The sequence below is a fragment of the Triturus cristatus genome, chromosome 3_2, assembly GCF_964204655.1.
Source record: "Triturus cristatus chromosome 3_2, aTriCri1.1, whole genome shotgun sequence".
Lineage (NCBI taxonomy): Eukaryota > Metazoa > Chordata > Amphibia > Caudata > Salamandridae > Triturus > Triturus cristatus.
In genome coordinates this window covers 1,162,020,273-1,162,039,507 of record NC_140584.1, presented here as the reverse complement: position 1 = coordinate 1,162,039,507, position 19,235 = coordinate 1,162,020,273, and the positions used below count along the sequence as shown (strand labels likewise).

The 19,235-nt window shown below is 43.5% G+C and overlaps 1 protein-coding gene across 5 annotated transcripts in view; it reads right to left on the bottom strand.

Annotated features, from left to right (window-relative positions):
- Nucleotides 1–10,725: 10,725 nt before the first annotated feature.
- The window catches only part of LOC146859332 (uncharacterized), a 497,958-nt gene continuing 489,448 nt past the window's right edge, over nucleotides 10,726–19,235 (bottom strand). For all 5 annotated transcript variants that reach the window (XM_085650008.1, XM_085650007.1, XM_085650010.1 and 2 more), the window contains one exon: nucleotides 10,726–15,039. In XM_085650008.1, coding sequence (XP_085506134.1) covers nucleotides 14,934–15,039 — 106 coding nt within the window. In that variant the 3' untranslated portion in view covers nucleotides 10,726–14,933. The remainder of the gene's footprint in view (nucleotides 15,040–19,235) is intronic.

Genomic DNA, 19,235 nt, shown 5'->3' with positions numbered 1-19,235 from the left:
GGAAAATAACAATCAGGTTTTGTCAAAGGTCGCAACATCACTGACAATACACGCTTATTCTTTGACATTTTATCTAAATCATCACATTATCCGGACTCCTTGGCGGCAATTGTGTTAGATGCAGAAAAGGCCTTTGATAGGGTTTACTGGCCTTTTATCTTCAACGCTCTCAAGTGGTTTGGGTTTGGACCAAAATCATTTCTTTAATAGCCCTACTTTACTCTGAGCACAAGGCCGCCATATCTACCAATGGCCTCATCTTCCCCTACTTTAATCTTAAACGAGGAGTACGCCAAGGATGCCCCTTGTCCCCTTTTCTTTTCAATTTGGACTTAGAACCCTTTCTCTCAAGAATACGCCAGAATAACTCAATCACAGGTTTTGTCTCGGATCCTCAACAAATTGAGCTGGCAGCATATGCTGACGATATTTTAGTTTTTCTCTCCAAACCACACTCTTCACTTACAGCTTTCATGGGAGAGGTGGAGGTCTATGGATTGGTATCTGGCTATAAACTGAATAGAGGAAAATGTGAGATATTACCCTTAACCAAATACACCTTTAAGGATGATTTTAAGATCTCCAACTTTACTTGGAGTAAACATTTGGGTGTCTCTACTAGGATAGATGATGACCTTGCATACTTTGGCACTTGTTGAAAACCATTGTAAAAATATGTGACCAAATAGGATGGATCCGAGCGTGAGATGTACACAATGCTCACACAAGGCCCAGGGTCTAACAATTCTAACTATTACTCATAACACATCATGATGTCATGAAGGTCAAGTTGAAAACCAATGTACTATCAATTTCTGTTGTGGCAGACATCATGCCATGTGCAAATGCTCATTGCACACTGATGACAATTTGGACTCTAAATTACATCATATGTCCACTACCTGAAAAGTCAAATGAAAGCTGGATACATGTAGTTCAGCTATATACCACACATTTAGCAGATAACGTTTCCTGAAACAGAGGTGCATATTTACTAGAAAATGGCGGAGCGAAGAGCTGCGCCAAATTTGGCAGCACCATGCTCTGACATTTTCAAAATGTAGGATGCGTTGCATTTGCTGCAATAAAACGCACCCCTGTGTTTTCTCTAGTACTGGCACTAAATTTAGCTGCCTTGTACCAGCGCAGGCACCCTTGCACCATAGTGCAAGGATACCGGCTTTGCAGGGAATGATTGTTTATGTGCAGGAAGGTGTCCCTTACTCCACATAAACAATCCATAAAGGCTATTTTTTACTTCTATGTGTGCTGCAGAATGCAGCACACATAGATTTGGCAAATTGCCATTATTTAATGATTGTTTATGTACAGGAGGGGACACCTTATTGCACATAAACAATCATTAATGGTGTTTTGCTCTTTCTATGTGTGCTGCAGATTGCAGCACACTTAGATAATGCAAATGAAAACACGATGAGAAATAAAAGCATTTCTCCTCCTGCGCCATTCTAACGCCTGCTCTTGCACGGCATTAGTTGTTGGTGCTGCCACAGATTTACACATCCTTGTAAATCCGGGACAGTGTCAAAAAAGCAATGGGTTTTAGGATAGAACGCCCACTGCAAAACCCATTGCAAGTCCCTTTGCCGCAGAGGACTGCGGTGGAAAGGGGCATATTTACAAGGTGGCGTTAAGCCATGCTAAGTGACTTCGTGCAACATTGTAAAAATTGAAACTGGCGCTACCAGAGCTTCAAAACAAAGTGATATTCAGGTGGTGATAGGGGCTTGTAAATATGCTCCAGAGTTCCAAACATCTGGGAGATAGATACTCTGAATTCACACAGCACTACACTCCTTATAACCATATGAACATCCCCAGTCCAGCTTGGTACAGGTGATGACGCCAGTCATAGATTGTATTTCCACATGCCAATACATCTTTCAGTGTTTCAGTGTTTTGACATCATCTATGATATGAAGATGTGGGACCACTAGAGTCCAAATGGGCAGGCACATGACAGCATTCTTTGGGATTGCATACTCGGATTGCCTTGTAAGGATCAGTGTAGGCACATATGATCCCCACAATTTTACATCTCACTCCCTCATGCATCTTACCAGTCAGTGAATGAGTGAATTGAAACACTGTTGCAGATTAAACATAAACTGGCAAATGCACACTGGCCAACATTAGGCACTACTGCTGATGGCACCAGTGAAGTTTGCCATCTCATTTCACTGTATGACCAGTACTTACCATTGGGAACTGTTGTACAGTCACTGCATGTAGTATGAACTCAAAATTGGATGTGGACAGGACTCTGCTGTGTTCCAGGTCAGAAAGACAAGGGCCATAACACAGCAGCATGCATCTACTAACACATGTATGCTAACAATGACTCATCTTGTGAGTGGCACATGGTCCACCACCAATATAGTTGGTGAAATGCCTGTCTATAACACTCAAAGTTGGCAATATAACATGTATGACTCTGGCAAGAACTCAACCCCATGTAGCTGCTGACACTGAGCGCTACCTCTCTAGGGGCTGTGTGGACATGTGGACTTCTTATTTTAAAATCCCAGTAGGTCATAATAAACTTGTGTTGGTTGCACTGTAACAGAGATGACATTCAACATACCATTTTATGTGTTGTGTGATAGGGAATAGTGTAGTCAAGCAGATGATTCACATGTCTAAATCTATTCAAAAGTGAAACTATCTACGCTGTTAATAGTGGCAACAGCTCTGTGTGAGTAAAGGGACAGTCATTAGTGACAGACACACAGTGACACTGTGGGTCAAAGGAAGGGCGTATCAGGTCAGTGCATCACCTCAGTCACCATGCTTCATATTATCCATGTAGCAGCTATCAGGCAGGGCCACTAGTGGTACAGATGACTCTTTCTGGGAACATCCATGGATCAGCAGGTCTACAGGGACATTACTCTGTGCATCAGTTCTCCTGACACAGTAAATCTGCCCCAGGCTGGGCTATGGCCCAGACTGCCCACATATCAATGTCAGCCCTTGCTCTCTGCAGGCTGAGGCTACTTATCCCACATGAACCTCAAATTTCCACTAATTCAATAGAGAAAAGTGAAGCTTCTGCCCATTTCATATGTGAACATAGAGTTGTGTGGCACTCTGAAGGGGTCTGTGAGGTATAGCTACCTCTCAGACAACTGTTTTAGAAAGTCTGATGTGGGCTGAGTGACCTGTGAGATAGTACACTTGGCTAACATCATCCTCAAATGCTTCTAACAATATTCAGACATAGTTCATGGTGTGAAGCTTATGCATAACAGTGCACATAAACCATAATGTGAGTTGAGAACTAATTGTAGCCACTATGAACTTGAGCCCTGTATAGTGATATGCATGTAACAGAAGTAGAAATCACCCTAATCACACATTCTAGTGGTGGCCTTCTCGCCACAAAGTCCAGGGCCCCATAATCCATTACATGGGTGCCCTATGTAGGTCCCACACAATGTATGCATCCAACATGATGCTGAGGCTCTGCCACGCAGAGGCACATTGTACCAAATGGGAATACAGAGGAAGCAGTGAAATGGAGTTAAATATGTATTTGAGAAACTTACCTGTTCATCTGGTGAACCATAAACTTGGCATAGAGGGGAAGAACCTCATCCACCAGGGCACCCAGCTCCTCTAGATTGAAAGGACAGACACTCTCCCCTGCAGTGCATGCCATTATTGCTCCCAGAAGTAGAAAACAGCAGCTAAAATGGAGGAGGTGTAAATAGCACCAGTGTCAGGAGGTAAGTGAGATTTTATTCCCAGCTGCCACGTACATGTACGCCACGTACGCAGTCATCAGTGTAAATGCGCACAGCCAGGGGTGCGCGACCGTCACGATCCCCAACATTAGCCTATGGTTGTGTCCGTCATGTTTTAAAGTGTTGACCTACGATGTTCTCGGTAATTTAGTAGTATAACTTTTAGGATTTTCATTGTTGGCTCCCAGAAGCTAGTGCTTGTCTCTCTTATATCCTGCAACACCTCTTTTACTACTATTTTCTGTCACATTTGGGCAGTGGGTGTATTCCCTTACATTTATTTAAAAAGTCATCTTAGGTTGTGGCCTCCACACAGCATGCATTAGAATAATATTTAGTACGTTTCCATCTTCCATTGTCTATTGATGTACTTTCCTTTCTGAGATGCTATGAATCTTGGTCTTTCAGTCATTATGTCTGAAAATATTGTAAATATATAGTGAATTACATTTTAAACATTTATATGTTTATTTACATATACAATTTGGCAACTAATTGTATTAATTATACTTGCATGTTCTTCTTAGATGTTTCAAATTTATTTTTTTGCAGCTTTTCTGTTGAGGCGGTAGTAATGTGGAGCAGGTGCTTTTCAAGCGCATCAGTTTCAGTAAACCTTTTGGGCCCGATTCACAAAGTTAAACTGAGAAGAAAGTCTAACTTTACGACTTTTGGTATTCACAAAGGGTATTTGCGAGTCGTAAAGTTAGGCTTTTGTCTCAGTTAAACTTAAGTGTTGGCCTTAAGTTTATCTGAGACGAAAGTCTAACTTTACTACTCCTAAATACCCTTTGTGAATACTGAAAGTTGTAAAGTTAGACTTTTGTGTCAGTTCACCTTTGTGAATCGGGCCCCTAATGTTAAGGTCGTTCGTAGAAGATGAGGTTTTGAGGTTGTATTTTATGTATTTTTTGGCTGAGATTCTGATTTAAAATAATTTACATATATTTACTGGAGGAAAGGAAAACTGAGGTCTTGTTCACTCATTTATCAATGAAAAGTCAAAGGTCTATATTCTTCAAAAGATTTCCTAATGAAGAAAGGAAACACAGTCACCATGTAGGGCTGCATTTCGCTGCCACTCAGTATCATATCCAGATAGAAAACACGGACCCGAATGAAAGACACTCCTCCTCTTACATCATATTTGAACATCTAAGAAATCATCCAGCCCTGGTCCTGAGGAGAACCTATAATATCTATGGTTCGAAACGGGTAGACTATTAATTTTGGGTTTTCTATGAAAAGCAATTATTTTTCTTTAATTTTCCATATTTGATGATTTTAGAACCCATTATTAACAAACGTTGTATCACCACAAGAATGTCAAAAAAGGTGACGTTCCAGTGGCGATAGGGGCTTGTAAATATGCCCCAGTGTCTGTCAATTTGAGTCAAACTAACACCAGTGAAAAGGCTTAATACATCTAAGGGGACGATTTTGAAGCGATCGGAAACGGCTCTAACCACCAATCGGAGACGTTCCGACCGCATCGAAATGGCCCATCCGGATTCCTTTCTGACTACCCCTTTTGATGGGGTAGGTCGGAAAGGAATCCGAACCGGATTTCCGAATGTCCTCCGACGGGAGCAGATGGTACCCCCCTGTTGATCCATACCTTGAGGTGCCTGCCACGGGGAGCAGGGATGAACTGCGCTTCTGCTTTTAACAATAAGAGCATGCATTCCATTCAAAATGTATGCTCCCATTGTTAGGAATAAGATTACGACCGAACAGGGCTCGGACGCATCCTAGTTTCTAGGCTGAAACCGATGACAGGAGGTCATTTGGTTCTAGTTCCAAAATGATGTCGCACAGACTCCTGTGTTAGACACATTTAAAGATTAAGTAATATTACCAGAATCAGACAATGTTAAGTCGAGCTCTGAGTCCGGGATTCAAAGCGGAGTCTTCAGGCTCCACAGGTGGCATTTTGAGCTGCTAAGCCTCGCCCCATCTCCTCTTTCAGCACACCCAAGAAGACCTCATTCATTGCCCTCTCCAGAGAATTCCTACCAAACATATTCTGGACTCTATGGCTTCCTTCTCTGAGTATGATGTTCTCCCATTTTCAGTTATAAATAGCTTAACTGGAGTTGCATCCGTACCATTGCTTACCATCATCGAGGTATCCCTGCCATGTGGGACCTTCCCAGAGGACCGCAAGACTGGACAGATTCTTCCAATCATGAAAGAGCCCAATTTGGACTGCAACAACCGTTACATGCCAAGTATCGTCCAACAAAACTCCTTTTGTTCCTTGTATAAAACATTAATTAAGAAGTTGCATTCAAACTTTAGTACAATGTTAAAGATAACAACCATCAACAATCCTAAAATTCCAGCTTTAGATCCTGTGCACAGAAATACCAGCTGTCTAGTAGGTGTCAATATCCTACAGAAAGCGGAAAAGGTGACCCCGGCCTCCTCCTACTTGATCTCTGCATATTTTGACACACCCCCCTGAACCCACTAAACCACAGAATGGGCTTTGAAGGTACCATGTTACAGTGGTTAAAACCATTCCTAAAATCACACCTGAAGAGTAGATCTAGGTTAGACAAGATTCTGAACATCTGATGCCGATCACATGCATCTTTCCTCGAGGCTCTGTCTTTTCTTTGAATTTTGCTTGGACCACTTGGAAGTCCTAGTGAACATCCAGCAATTTTCAAATGACACTATAAGAAACGTGGTTAATAATTTAGAGAGGTAAGTACTCACCTCAAGTAATAATCATAACCTTCTTCAGGATGAACCATTAAAGTTACTAAATAAACCTGAACTTAACCTTGGTAGCTATGGCACAGAGCAGATACGGTTAACTTAGAGGCAATGTGTAAAATGGATGTGCAGTATCAAACATTAATAAAGTCAAAGGGCCATATTTACAACAAAGTAAGCAGCATGGTGCCGCAAGCCATTTGGCTGTGCCGCGCTGCGTTACTTTCGAACCAAAGGATACGTCATATTTACAACAATAGAAGTATCCCAGAGCTCTCCCATGCACAGGTGCACCATTGGCTGCCATACGCCAATGCAGGCGCCCTTGCACCATGGTGAATGGGTGCCTGTGTTGCGGGGAGGATTTCAGAAGGAGTTATATAGGAAGATCAAATTTGCAGGTTTAAAACTGCACCGCCAACCTACAATGGTAGGCCTGGAGACATGCTTTAAAGTGCCACTGCAATGGATTGCAATGCTGCAGCCCTCTAGCAGTATTACATTTACAGGCCCTTGTTACACTTGTTACCTTATACTAGGGACGTATAGGTACATCATATAGATTTTCTTTGGTGTATACCAAGTTTATCATGTTGAAAGGAGGAGCAGAAGGACTTTACCACTAGTTAGCAGAGATACATTGCAGAGTTCTATTGCTAGTAAATGCAGCATTCAGTAAAATTCCAAAAATGTCCTAGGTTCCCGTGCAGAAAGGGCACATTTCCAACAAAGGTCCCTGTTGTAATGTGTTACTTGTTTAATGCATTCCCCCTATTGATGTCCTCTGCCTTGCTGCTCAGCCAATGGTGATGTCATCAGAATGTTTGAAGTGTTTGGGTTGGAGAGAGATTCAGTTGGAATGGACGGGCTGAGCAGCAAGACGGCTGCTCCTGGTGGGGACTAATATGTATCTACCTTGTTTCCTGTAACCAATCAACAAGGTAGTAACGTGATGAATAAATCTACTATCCTGTTCTACATCACTCAGCCTACGTACATTGCTTCCTTGCAACACTGGTGACGATCTGGAAGAACCTTACGCGTGGAGTAAGCAAGACCAAAGGAACTAAAGACATTAAGGACTCTAAGGTATAAGAATTTCTTTTATGAGTGAAAGCTACGGATCTCAAGCAAACTGGCACCCCCACCCAAGCGCCACCAGTGACCCGGTCATCGGTCGCCCACAACTCAAGGTGCCAGTTCCTGCTGCATTGTCCTTGTATTGGCCTGCTGTAACTTGCTGTAACCTACATTGGGAGAGCATACGTGACCTGGATATCAATTTCCTACTCTTGAGTGTTGGCCTTCTTTCACACTACCGGCAGCAAGATCTTTTGAACTGTAAGTAATATTACTTGTTTACATTGGCATAATTCTAAAAAGGAGCCAGAGACTTGAGCATTGTACAACTTTTCCAACGCTCCGTTAATTTTGATCGCACACCAAGAGGGGCGCTGTGGGCGGCTAGCTGTCAACTGCCTGCGTGTTGAGTTAAGCGCCAGGATTGAAGTTTGGAGCCTTGGATACGTCTCCCAGTGGGGAATGTTTAATTACAATGGAGCCTGTTTGAGCCCATTTTGTAGTCTGGGCAGTCTGGTGCACGATCGTTTTCCCGCACTTTGCAGGTGTTGCGGGTGAGATTTGGAATGGTGAACCGACATACCCGCTGCTGACGTGAACTTTTATTGTGGTGAGACTTTTTATTGTTTACATATACTGACTTTTCTACCTCTACACAATTGGCAGTTTCTTCTCAACTTTTAAGATTTGAAATCATGCGCGTGTTGCCTCTGTCGCCTGCACTCTTACCTGCATGATGGAAACCTGCAGTTCGTTTGGGGAAGCCTCTGTGACGTTGTGGTTTCTGCGAGGCTCTTGGCTGCTGAGAGTCGCTTTTCAGCATAAACGTGCCATAAGCCATCCAGCACGGCGTACATTACTACAGCCATCTTGTGTTTGGCTGCGACTGCTATTCCCAAGCTGTTGAACAGTCCTTATGATGCCAACCACATTTTCTCGTTTTCTTAGCTATTTACAATGCAGCAAGTGTGGCGCGAGAAGGTTCAAGAGGGGTAGTATTTGTGGCTCATTGCATGTACATTATTCAAGCATATGGAAATTTCCGGTGACGTTGCTGTGTCCTTTTGGAGAAATCTTCGGCATTGAACTTTGTTCACCAGCGCATTGGGTGGCGAAAGCAACATGCAGCTCATTGTCAAAGAGTCGGTATGGTGAGGACCTCGGGTGAGTGATCGCTCACCGGAGCAACACACTTCAAATGTTGTCCATTTTCATTACTAAAAAAAAAAAAATGTCTGGTGGTTTGTTGAGATTTGTTGGTCGGGAGGTTTTTTGTTGAGGTTGTGCCCAAGTTATGGTTCATAGGGATGTGCGAGGTTGTGGGGTGGTGAGTGCCCGAGTTCTTGTTTTCTAGGGCGGTGAGTACCCATTACTTTGGTATGGTTGGTCTTGGGAGCACATTCTCGATATTTTGCATGTTCTTGTTTTTCTGTCACATGTTTGCTCCATTGTTCTGCTTCCTACTATGCCTTTTCCTATGAGAGGGGGTGTGTGAGTGTTGTGTCCTTGTCTTGCATCTGTATGAATAGAGGGAGAGAGAGTGTAGTGTCCTTGGTCATGCTAGTGTATGCCTTTGAGTAAGTTTTGCCTCGTGTGAGGTGCTTGGACTGTGCGTTATGGGTGTGCACATGAGAAGACTCCTTCTTATGAAGCTTCTCTGACTTACTTGTTTTGATGGTACCCTGTGAGTGGTTGTTGCCTCATGTGAGGTGTTGGACTGTGTGTTGTGGGTCCGCATGTGAGAAAAATCCTTTTTGCTAAGCTTTTCTGGTTTACCACTATTTTGTGGTTGAGGGTTGTCTATTAACCTAGTGTGAGTTAACGTGAGTGTGTACTCACCGATTTATAAAATGCAACGCTTTGCTTGTCTTTTCCCCATCTTTCCTAGGTAGGGTTGGGCATGTGATTTTTATGAATTTCTTTGGACATCTTGTTGTGTATAATTCATCTTGCATACAACATTGTATAGTCATTATAAGGGGGAGATGTGTTGTAATGTGTTACTTGTTTAATGCATTTTCCCTATTCATGTCCTCTGCCTTGCTGCTCAGCCAATGGTGATGTCATCAGAATGTTTGGAGTGCTGAGCTGGAGAGATTCAATTGGAATGGACGGGCTGAGCGGCAAGGAGGCTGCTCCTGGTGGGGCCTAGTATGTATCTATCTTGTTTCCTGTAACCAACCACCAAGGAAGTAACTTGATGAATAAATCTACTATCCTGTTCTACATCACTCTACATTTCTTCCTTGCAACAGTCCCCAAGCCAAAAGTCAGGGTAGACTAATCAATACATTGGTGGGCTTCACTGCTCAGGCAATAGAACATAGACAATTTACCTCCCCTGCAGTGGTACTAGTTTGTTCTTTGCCCCTCTGAACCTATCCATACACCTCTGTCACAATCTTCCTGGACCACTGGACTGGCTCATTGGGAACCCATATCCTCAACTGCAGTGCAGACCCCATGTGTGAGGCTCCCAAACTTAGCTTGTTCACAAAGGTTTTACAATATGCAGAAATTATTGCCGCTGTCAAAAATGTGGTGATGCCTATTCTGCCCCCTAAGCCAGACTTGTGTTCCCCACCTAGGAAGACCTCTGCCTACAACGTACGCAACCAACAGAGTGCAGTGATCGATGTCTATGCCATTCTGCAGCACTCATAGAAAGAGATTGCTTTTGTGTAGGAAGATGTCCCTTCCTGCACAAAAGTAATCATTGCAGCGCAGGCACCCTTGCATAATGGCGCACGGGGCCTACGCTGGCGCATGGCAGCCAATTGTGAATCAGAGCAAAGGAAAACACTGGGATGCGTCATGTTGTTGTCAATACGACACAATCCTGCGCTTTGAAAGTGACGCAGCATGGCGCAGCTAAATGGCTTGCGGCGCCGCTGCGTCGTTTTCTTGTCGACGAGGCCCGTTGTGTGCAAAGCTATCTTTTTGTAATTCCTTGCACCCCTTATTGTAGGCTACTTTATTTCCTGGATGTCGCTTCATATTTTCCAATAAGGTCTCTTTAATAGAGGCTTTAGTGGAGGGTAATACTGTGCTCCCTTATGCAGGGCACCCTTCGAGTTTGGAAAGAGTATGCTGGATACATGTTACACCTTATACGGTCCAATTGTTCATCAAAAGAGAAACAGATCAAGATATATTTAGTGCATGGCATCTTTATTTTGTTATTTTGTAACATCTTTACTTTACCCTGTACAAACCCATTAAAGTTACTTCCTGTTCAGTTGAAATACTGTCCCCAAGGCACGTTGAAAAGGCACATTGCTAAACGTTCTAATGCTGTGCAGAATTAATAGAATACTGTGCACATTGCAAAATATATATCAGCACTAGGGGTGACGGTCCTTTAGTAAGTATTTTCGGCACAAATCTTTATACATGGAGCTGCCAGAGATGCTTCCTTCAATGCATGCTGGGTAACCCACCTGTGTGAAGTAATAGTCAGGGCTGGATGTTGACCTCATACTGGCCTCTTGAGGTCACGACCTTCGTGATGCCCAAGAATCCTCCACCCCCTGTGGGAAGAGATCTCCAGTGGGCATGCGCGGGGCTAGTCTCAGAGTTACAGTTCCCGAGATTGAGCAGGGATCGGAAGTTTGCTCCATATTCGTATTCAGGCCTGAGAGGAGCAAAGCACAACTTTGCTGCCAATTTCATGTACAATACAAGGACGGATGAGTGTGGAAAGTGATGTATAAAAAAAAACCATAAGATGTAGCTTTTGTGGAAGAAAAGCCAGCGAAACCCTCCTTTTGTGGCCTATACATTGGGCAAAACAGACATTATTCCACAAAGTGCTAAACTTCACGAGGTAAACTTTAAAGTTGCCCACCTCTGATTTATTTATTTCACAAATAGCATTAAAGAGGGCACTGAGGATTATCTGGCCATGCAGGTCTCTTCTGCTCCATCGGGGACCACACTGTGGGAGGTGCAGAAGGCAATGATGTGGGGCGAATTATTTCATTGACTGTGAGGCACTGTAGGGACGAGGAAAGGGATACCACTGAGCTGACCACTGATCTCTCAAGCCTTGAGATAAAACCACACCATGATAGGGGAGCTGACTGGCTTCGCCGCACAAAGGCCGTCAGGCAGAGGCTCAGGAAAAAATAACGAGAAAAAAAAGAGAAGCTGAGTTTCCTCCCAACATCGTCTATATGAAATGGGGGACAAGACTACTGGTTGGGTCACCATGACCAGGAACTTAGGGTCCAGGATCTTTCAGGAACAGTGGTGACCAAGTTTACAGACACAGCTGACGCATTTGCAGATTACTATGGCAAGATGTACAAAGCGCCCCCTAGGACAGAAAATGGAAATCCCATCATAACAGATCTCTCAGTTGCAATGCTTCGACTGGATGACAGAGACGCCCTACACTTACCCAGATCGACACAGAAATATATCAATGCAATGCCATCAGGAAAACCCCCCGGCCCAAACGGCTTCCTCCCTGAATTTTATAAGCCAATGTATTCGTTAACGCATTATTAGCGCTCTACAATGACTCACTTTAAACAGAAAAAAACTGACTCAAAACCTGGGACAGGTGACAGTGGTGGTTATCCCCAAACCGGGAAAAGACCCCATGGAATGCTCCTCGTATCGTCCTATCTCATTCATCAATACTAAGGCAAAAATACTGGCTAATGTCCTTGTATCAAGGTTAGCTGGGGTAATCCATATTCTGGTCCAATCCGATCAGAAAGGTTTTATGTCAACACATGGAACCAGACACAGTATCAGGAGACTAAATAGGATCTTTGACATCCTACGCCGATCTCCAAGACCGATAGTTTTATTATTCTTAGACTTCGCAAAGGCTTTCGATTCAGTGTTGTGGCCCTTCCTATTCTAGGTGCTGCATAGAATGAACTTTGGCCCATTGTTCATCGCATACATACGGCTCCTTTACAACTCTCCACATCAACGGCTTCCTCTCCCAAGCCTTCTCAATAATACGAGGAACACAACAGGGTTAGCCACTATCCCGCTCCTATTTGCCCATATGATTGAAGCACTTGCCACCTGGATCTAAATGGATGCCTAGGTATTTGGCGTGAATAGAGGCAGAAATGAGGAGGATCGGATCTTCCTCTACATGGACGGCATACTTCTTTACCTGGAACGTCCACATTTATCAGTCCCCCGCATCTTTCAAATGCTGACGGTCTTTTATGGAGAAGCCTGTGGACTCGCATCTAATTAGCATTTGTCTGTCCTAATACCGGTGGGGATAGCTAACAAGGTGGCCCCTACCAAAGATTCCTGAACATCGACAATCACCCGTCCATTCAAGTACTGGGGCCTTCCCGTCTCGTAGACTCCAGAGGACTACTGGGAGCGAAATGTAGAAATACTACTGTCTAAACTTAAATCACAACTGGCAGCCTGTGGCAGCTCTCACTTTAAATCATGTGTAGAGTGGCCCTATATAAAGTGGTTTCCCTCCCACAACTGCTTTCCATGCTCCAAAACTACCCACCCGTGCTACCTGGCGCCTTCGTCAGCAGACTCCGAACCATTCTCACCACCTATGTGAGGGAGAACGGTCCCACACATTTTCTTCTCGAATGCGGTGCATTCGCCATGGGATGGGGGACTGGGACTAACAGATAGATAACTCTCCATTTGAGTAGCCCATATGTTCCCAATCAATTAATGGCTTTACAAGGACGAGATGACCCCACGATCTGACTAGCACTTCAATATGAAGTCAAAAAACAGACAGACCTCCCCCTGCTACGAAGCTGACAATTGAGCGAGTACTGGCTAAAGGCCATGTAACATATTAAATGGATGGCGCGCCTCATGCTGGCAACCCCCTTATAGGCAAGCGACTGGTTACCTTCAGTCATGTGCCTTCGGGGGTTCGTGCATGGGACAAAATATGTATAACTACATTAGGGGATGTCTGGGCCGCATCACCCATGAAATCGCATGCAAACCTCAGAACTGAATTCGACCTTCACAGATCACAATTCCACAATTTCCTCCAATTAAGACATGCCCTAGAGACTCATAAGCAGGACCTCAACCACATCCCGGAAAACAACCTGCTCAAGGCCCACCTGATACTCAAAGTGATCAAGGGCAAAGGGGTCTCCATGAAATATAGTACACTGGTAGTTAACTCCCCAGACCCTCTGATAACAAGCGGGAATGAACGGTGGCCGATGTGGGGAAATTAGATGACGATGACTGGAGATGACACGGGCCATCTCCTCCAAGCTACGTCTGGTACAGTTCAAATACTTCAACCGTGTATACTACACACCAGAGAAATTACAAGTAAAGAATGGATCCCCGGCCATCGAATGTACCTGCTGCCACACAGCGATGGGACCCTGCTACATATAACCTGAGACTGCACAATGATCTGCAAATACTGGATAAGAACCCACAATACCCTTCGCAGCATCCTAGACCACCCGGATTTGATTTAAAATTTATAAAGCGCAGCAATCACCCAAGGGCATCAAGTACGGTCCACCCTGTGGACTGTGAACCTTACAGGGCAATTCTGAGCATACGCCAAGGGTGGGATGGCACAAACCCTGACAAGACACTGCATGATTTTTGGTGTCTAGTAGTAAAAAGGGATAGCAAACATTGGTTCTCACCAGAAGCTCCCACACTGGCAGAATAGCTACGCATCATGGACCAATGAGCACTAGCAGATACAACGGCATATAAGGGCTGCCGTTGTTTAGGAAAACACAGAAAAGTCTGTGGCAAATGGATGGAGCCTTTTCATAATGTACTACCATGATCCAACATTGACGTATTCCAGGAACCTGGGGTGTCGCCTGCCGGGGCACCCCAGATTCTGTTTATATGGCTTCATTCTAACACTTCTATTCTACGTTTCTCTTTTAGAGAAAAAATATTGCTTTTATACAGTAATTATTTCATAGACAGCAAGAAAACGAAGAGAACAGTCTTTTTACATATGCACATTGACTAAATAAATGATAAAAACAAATGAAAGCATTGAGCCTCAAGGTGAGGGGTGGGGGCAGTATACCACAAATATTGTGGTATTACATCTAGCTGTGATCTAGCTCCTCAAAGTCACTGTGTCATTCTTCATGTATTATAAAGTGCTGCACATGTTCTTGGTGCTGTAGAGGTAAACACAAAGCATCACCGTGGGAAGATCCAAGTGACACATGATCTGCCAAGTCATTGGAGAGGCACTGTCCAGTCTGCACTGTGTCCATTAGTGTTCTGCATTTCATGAGGTAATTTTCCAGAGTGGTCACCGGGCAAATTTTTAAAATACCATTCAGTCTGAAATGTAATGCCTGGCTTCTTTAGGTGCATTGGATTGGCTGCTTCCAGTCATGTGACATGGTGGCTCCTCCCCTGTTGGTGACACTGTGAGCAGTAGCGGTCCCTCTTCCCGGCCTCCACTGCGCAGCCCGGGCAGATTGTGTCATTGCAGGACCTAGAAGAGAAACAAGGCATGAAATATAAAATATTGTAACAATGTTATTTACTTTTATAAATGAACGTAACATTAACGTCTATTAAAATATAATTAAATTACTTTTATTTATCTTTACATCACTTTTGATCCTTATTAATGCATAAAATATTTTTACATTAGGTGGGAATTCATGTTTCAATTTAATCTTCAGAGTTTTTTTTTATTATAAAGTAATATAGTTAAATATTTGGAGATTTCATAGAAAATTAAGGTAATAGTGCTGTAGCAATTTGTATTATTTTGTTTTACGGTTAAAATAAACATATACAATTAATTTACTTTAATATTTAACATAAAAGTATTGTTTACTATTTTTTTTCCCCGTTAAATACACTTTTTTAAAAACTTTTGTCTTTATTTTATCATAGAGAGCATCAACAGTCGGCCACTATGTCTCACTTGAAACCTGCATGGCGTATTGTCAGTCTTTATACCTAGATGCTAAGTAATCCTGTCTCTGTAGTAGAAAGAACTTAAGCATTGGTCCAACATTCAGTAATAGACTTATAACCATGATAGAAATAAAGGGGCAACTTTACAACCAAGTGGTGGAGTGTGGGTTAGCTCCAAAATTACTAACGCCGCGTTCCATCACTTTAGAAATGCAGGCATGCACCATATTTACAATAATACAGTGCACCCCTGCATTTCTCCCTGCGCTGGCACTAAATTAAGCTGCCTAGCACCAGCGCAGGCACCCTTGCACCATAGCACAAGGATGCCTGCGTTGAGGAAATGATTGTTTTTGTGCAGGAAAATGGCAATTTGTAACTCCATAGAAGGAGCAAATTTTGATTTATGATTATGTATGTATAGATCATTCATGGCAATGTGCTGTGTCTAAGTGTGGTGCACAATACAGCACACATAGAAACAGCAAAAACAACGAGAAATAAAGCATTTCTCCTCGTTTCGCCAACTTAAGACCAGGTTTTCCCTGGTCTTAATTCTGGCGCTGCCCCCTATTTACGCCACCCTTGTAAATAGGAGGCAGCTTCAAAATCAGTGGGGGTTGCGGCAGAACGCCCACCACAACACCCATTGCCCACCCCTTTCCCGCTACGTATAGTGTGAAAGGATGCCTTATTAACAAGGCGGCATTAAGTCACGTTTAGTGGCTTAACGCCACCTTGTAAGTAAGGCAAAGCTCCTATCGCCACAGGAACGTCATTAAAAGTGACGTTCCTGTGGTGATAGGGACTTGTAAGTATGCCCCAAAGTATTTGCTAGGGTCTCCAAAGCATTCTTAAACATCTGAACTGGACATGTCTCTCAATTTCTTTAAATAAGGTGCAATCCCCGTCTATATAAAGGCCCAGAAAACCACAAAGATTGCATCTATCTACAGATAAGTTGCAATATTCTTCAGGAAACGATGGCCCAGTCTTACTTTTGGATTCCTCTATGAAACCTTTTCTTTTAATGTACTATTTAATATCATGGAGTCTTGGACACAGTCACTTTATTAGGCTATGTGTGACCAGTATCGGAAAAGCCACAGATGTATGCTTCCTCTCTTGCTGATGAAGTGTTAAATGAATAAAGGTCCCCATCTCTTCGTTTTTCATACACATAAAATAAGGCTTTGATTCAGTTAACAGGAAATAGCTGTGTGATCCTTTCACGGAGGAAGGATAGACTCCAACAAGGGTTTTGATATCGAAAGCTCTCAATGGCTACTCCCAGGGGCAGGTTTGCTGTGGAAATAAATGTACCTAACCTGTTCCCCATTGACAGAAAATGAGACCAAAGCATGCAGTGTTCATCCAGCCTGCTATACATCTTCACAGTGTGTTGTCCATGCACTATTAGTGGCTACCAGGCACACCCCTTTATTACTGTTTGCACATGGTGCTATTTTGTTATCAAGAACAGGAGTCGTTTTGGTAAAACTAATAATGGATTTCTAGATTATAGTAAATCAAGGTAGCATGACTGGGGCAATATGGAGGAAGTGGTGAGATGGCAGCTGTAGCACTTTACCAAATTGGTAAGTGGCCAGTCCAGGAGCCAGCTTGTAATGGGGACTGAGGCACTTGTGCAACACTTAAAGGCTGTCCAGTGGTCAGCCCAGCCCTGGGCTCCAGCTTATTATTGTGTTTGGGGGAGGAGTGGTGGTGATAAGTGTTCTAAGTTCAGAGCATGATGTGCTGCCACATTTAGCTAGGTCAGGCCTGGTCTGGAGCTTATTATTGTGGTTGGGAGGAGTGGTGGTGATAAATGCAGAGCAGTGCTGTAGTATCTGGGTAGCCCAGCTGGTAAGGGGTCAGTCCAAGCTTGAGATTATGATTGTGGTGGGTAGGAGGCCTTACTTATGAGGTGATTTGTGGCAGAGTGTCACGTGGCTACCAGGACTGGAATGTGGGCAATCCACAGCTGCTGAGTGTTAGTCACTGCATGGGATTTGTCACACTGTGAGTCCTGACTTTTCAACCTCAAACTCTTTGCATTCTGGGACTTGTAGTTTTCTCTTTTCTTATTGTTGTGGCATACAATTCTCAGCAGCGGAGGTCAACAACTGTCAGAAAAAATAACAAGACTTGTGGTAATGTCGAGGCACATACTTTCCTAAAGAAAACATTGGACTGCTTCCTCACTTCACTAAAGGAATATCAGGAGCTACAGGGCACGCCCGACTTTGATGATATGATTGGTTCATGAGAAAACGCACTCTGAAACCTCATTGGTTAATGCAATCATTGCAGATATAGCGTGAGCAAGCCCTGCGAAAAGGAACTGTACCCTGGTTGACTTAAGGGGAATAGAGAGACCTGTGTGTCTGCGACTGAGGGCACTGTAAAAATGCAAGTCATCATTTTGAAATTGTATTGCACACAGTATAAGATAGGCTCAGAAAAAATGTGCATAGATTGTGTTTAATATAATACAATATACATTTTTTGTAATAAGCAATCAGATTGTAACTGCTCGAAACATTTTTCAAGAAGTGTCCATTAAAAGGACGCTCTCCAGAGCTCAGCTGGTAACACTCTTACATTACATCTCAAAAAAAAAAAATGTTTTACCACTATGACGGTTCAAGTGCCTCTATCACCGACAATCATAGGCTTATTCTGGTGGCAGCTAGGGTTGCCATATTTGTCAAGCAAGCACACTGGCCATTTGCTCAAGCTTAGACAATTAAGGTGCTTTGCAGCCGTGTCTAGATCTTTTTGAGCTTCTCATTGCTCAAAATGTTATGTTATGTTATGCAGCTTGTAAAGCGCATGGCTGTCCCAGCAAAGAGACGTTCCAGTGCTAGAGAGCGGGAAAGGAAAAAAGCGTGATGAAAAGTTACTGGAACAGCCATGTCCTTACTGCCTTTCTAATCATCAAATGATCTGAAATCCTCCTAATAGCAAGAGGCAATGAGTTCCATAAAGTAGGAGCCAATACCCTAAAAGAACGGCCTCCAGTTCTGGCTCTACAGAAGCGAGGCACACGCGTCAAATTAAGGTCGGCAGAGCGCAGAGCACGAGATGGAACATAGTGGTGGCCCAAGTCATTGAGGATCGAAGGGCAGGACCCCGTCAGAACTTTATGCGCAACACAAATCGCTTTGAACCTAATTCTCTGCTCCACGGGAAGCCAGTGGAGTTGACGCAGTATCCCTGAAAGTGAACTGTACTTCGGCAGAGCAAACAGAGTGCGAGCTGCCACATTCATAGTACGTTGAAGCTTATTTATCACAGACTTTTTAGCCCCTAACAGGAGGCTGTTGCAATATTCTAACCTGAACATGATAGTCGCTTGAACAACTAGCTGGCGCGTTCAAGGATCAAACAAACCCAAAGTGGGTTTGAGTCCACGCAGAATACCGACGAAGGTCCCTGCCACAGACTTAGCATGTTCCTCAAACGAGAGTGTATAATCCATCCTTACCCCAAGATTTTTTACCGTAGTTTTGGGCGTGGAGGATGGCCCAATTTTTTGGGCCACCAGTCATTGCCCCACTGATGTGAATCTTTGCCAAGGAATAGAATCTCTGTTTTGGATGAGTTTAATTGCAGACAATTTGCCCCCATCCACCCAGCTATGGCTGCCACATCCTCCTGAAATGTAATCATGTCTTGACTGGAGTCTTTGCTACAAGCAAAAATTAGTTGGGTAGCGTCCGCGTTAGATACCATCTGTATGTTTCTGGTGTTGGCCAA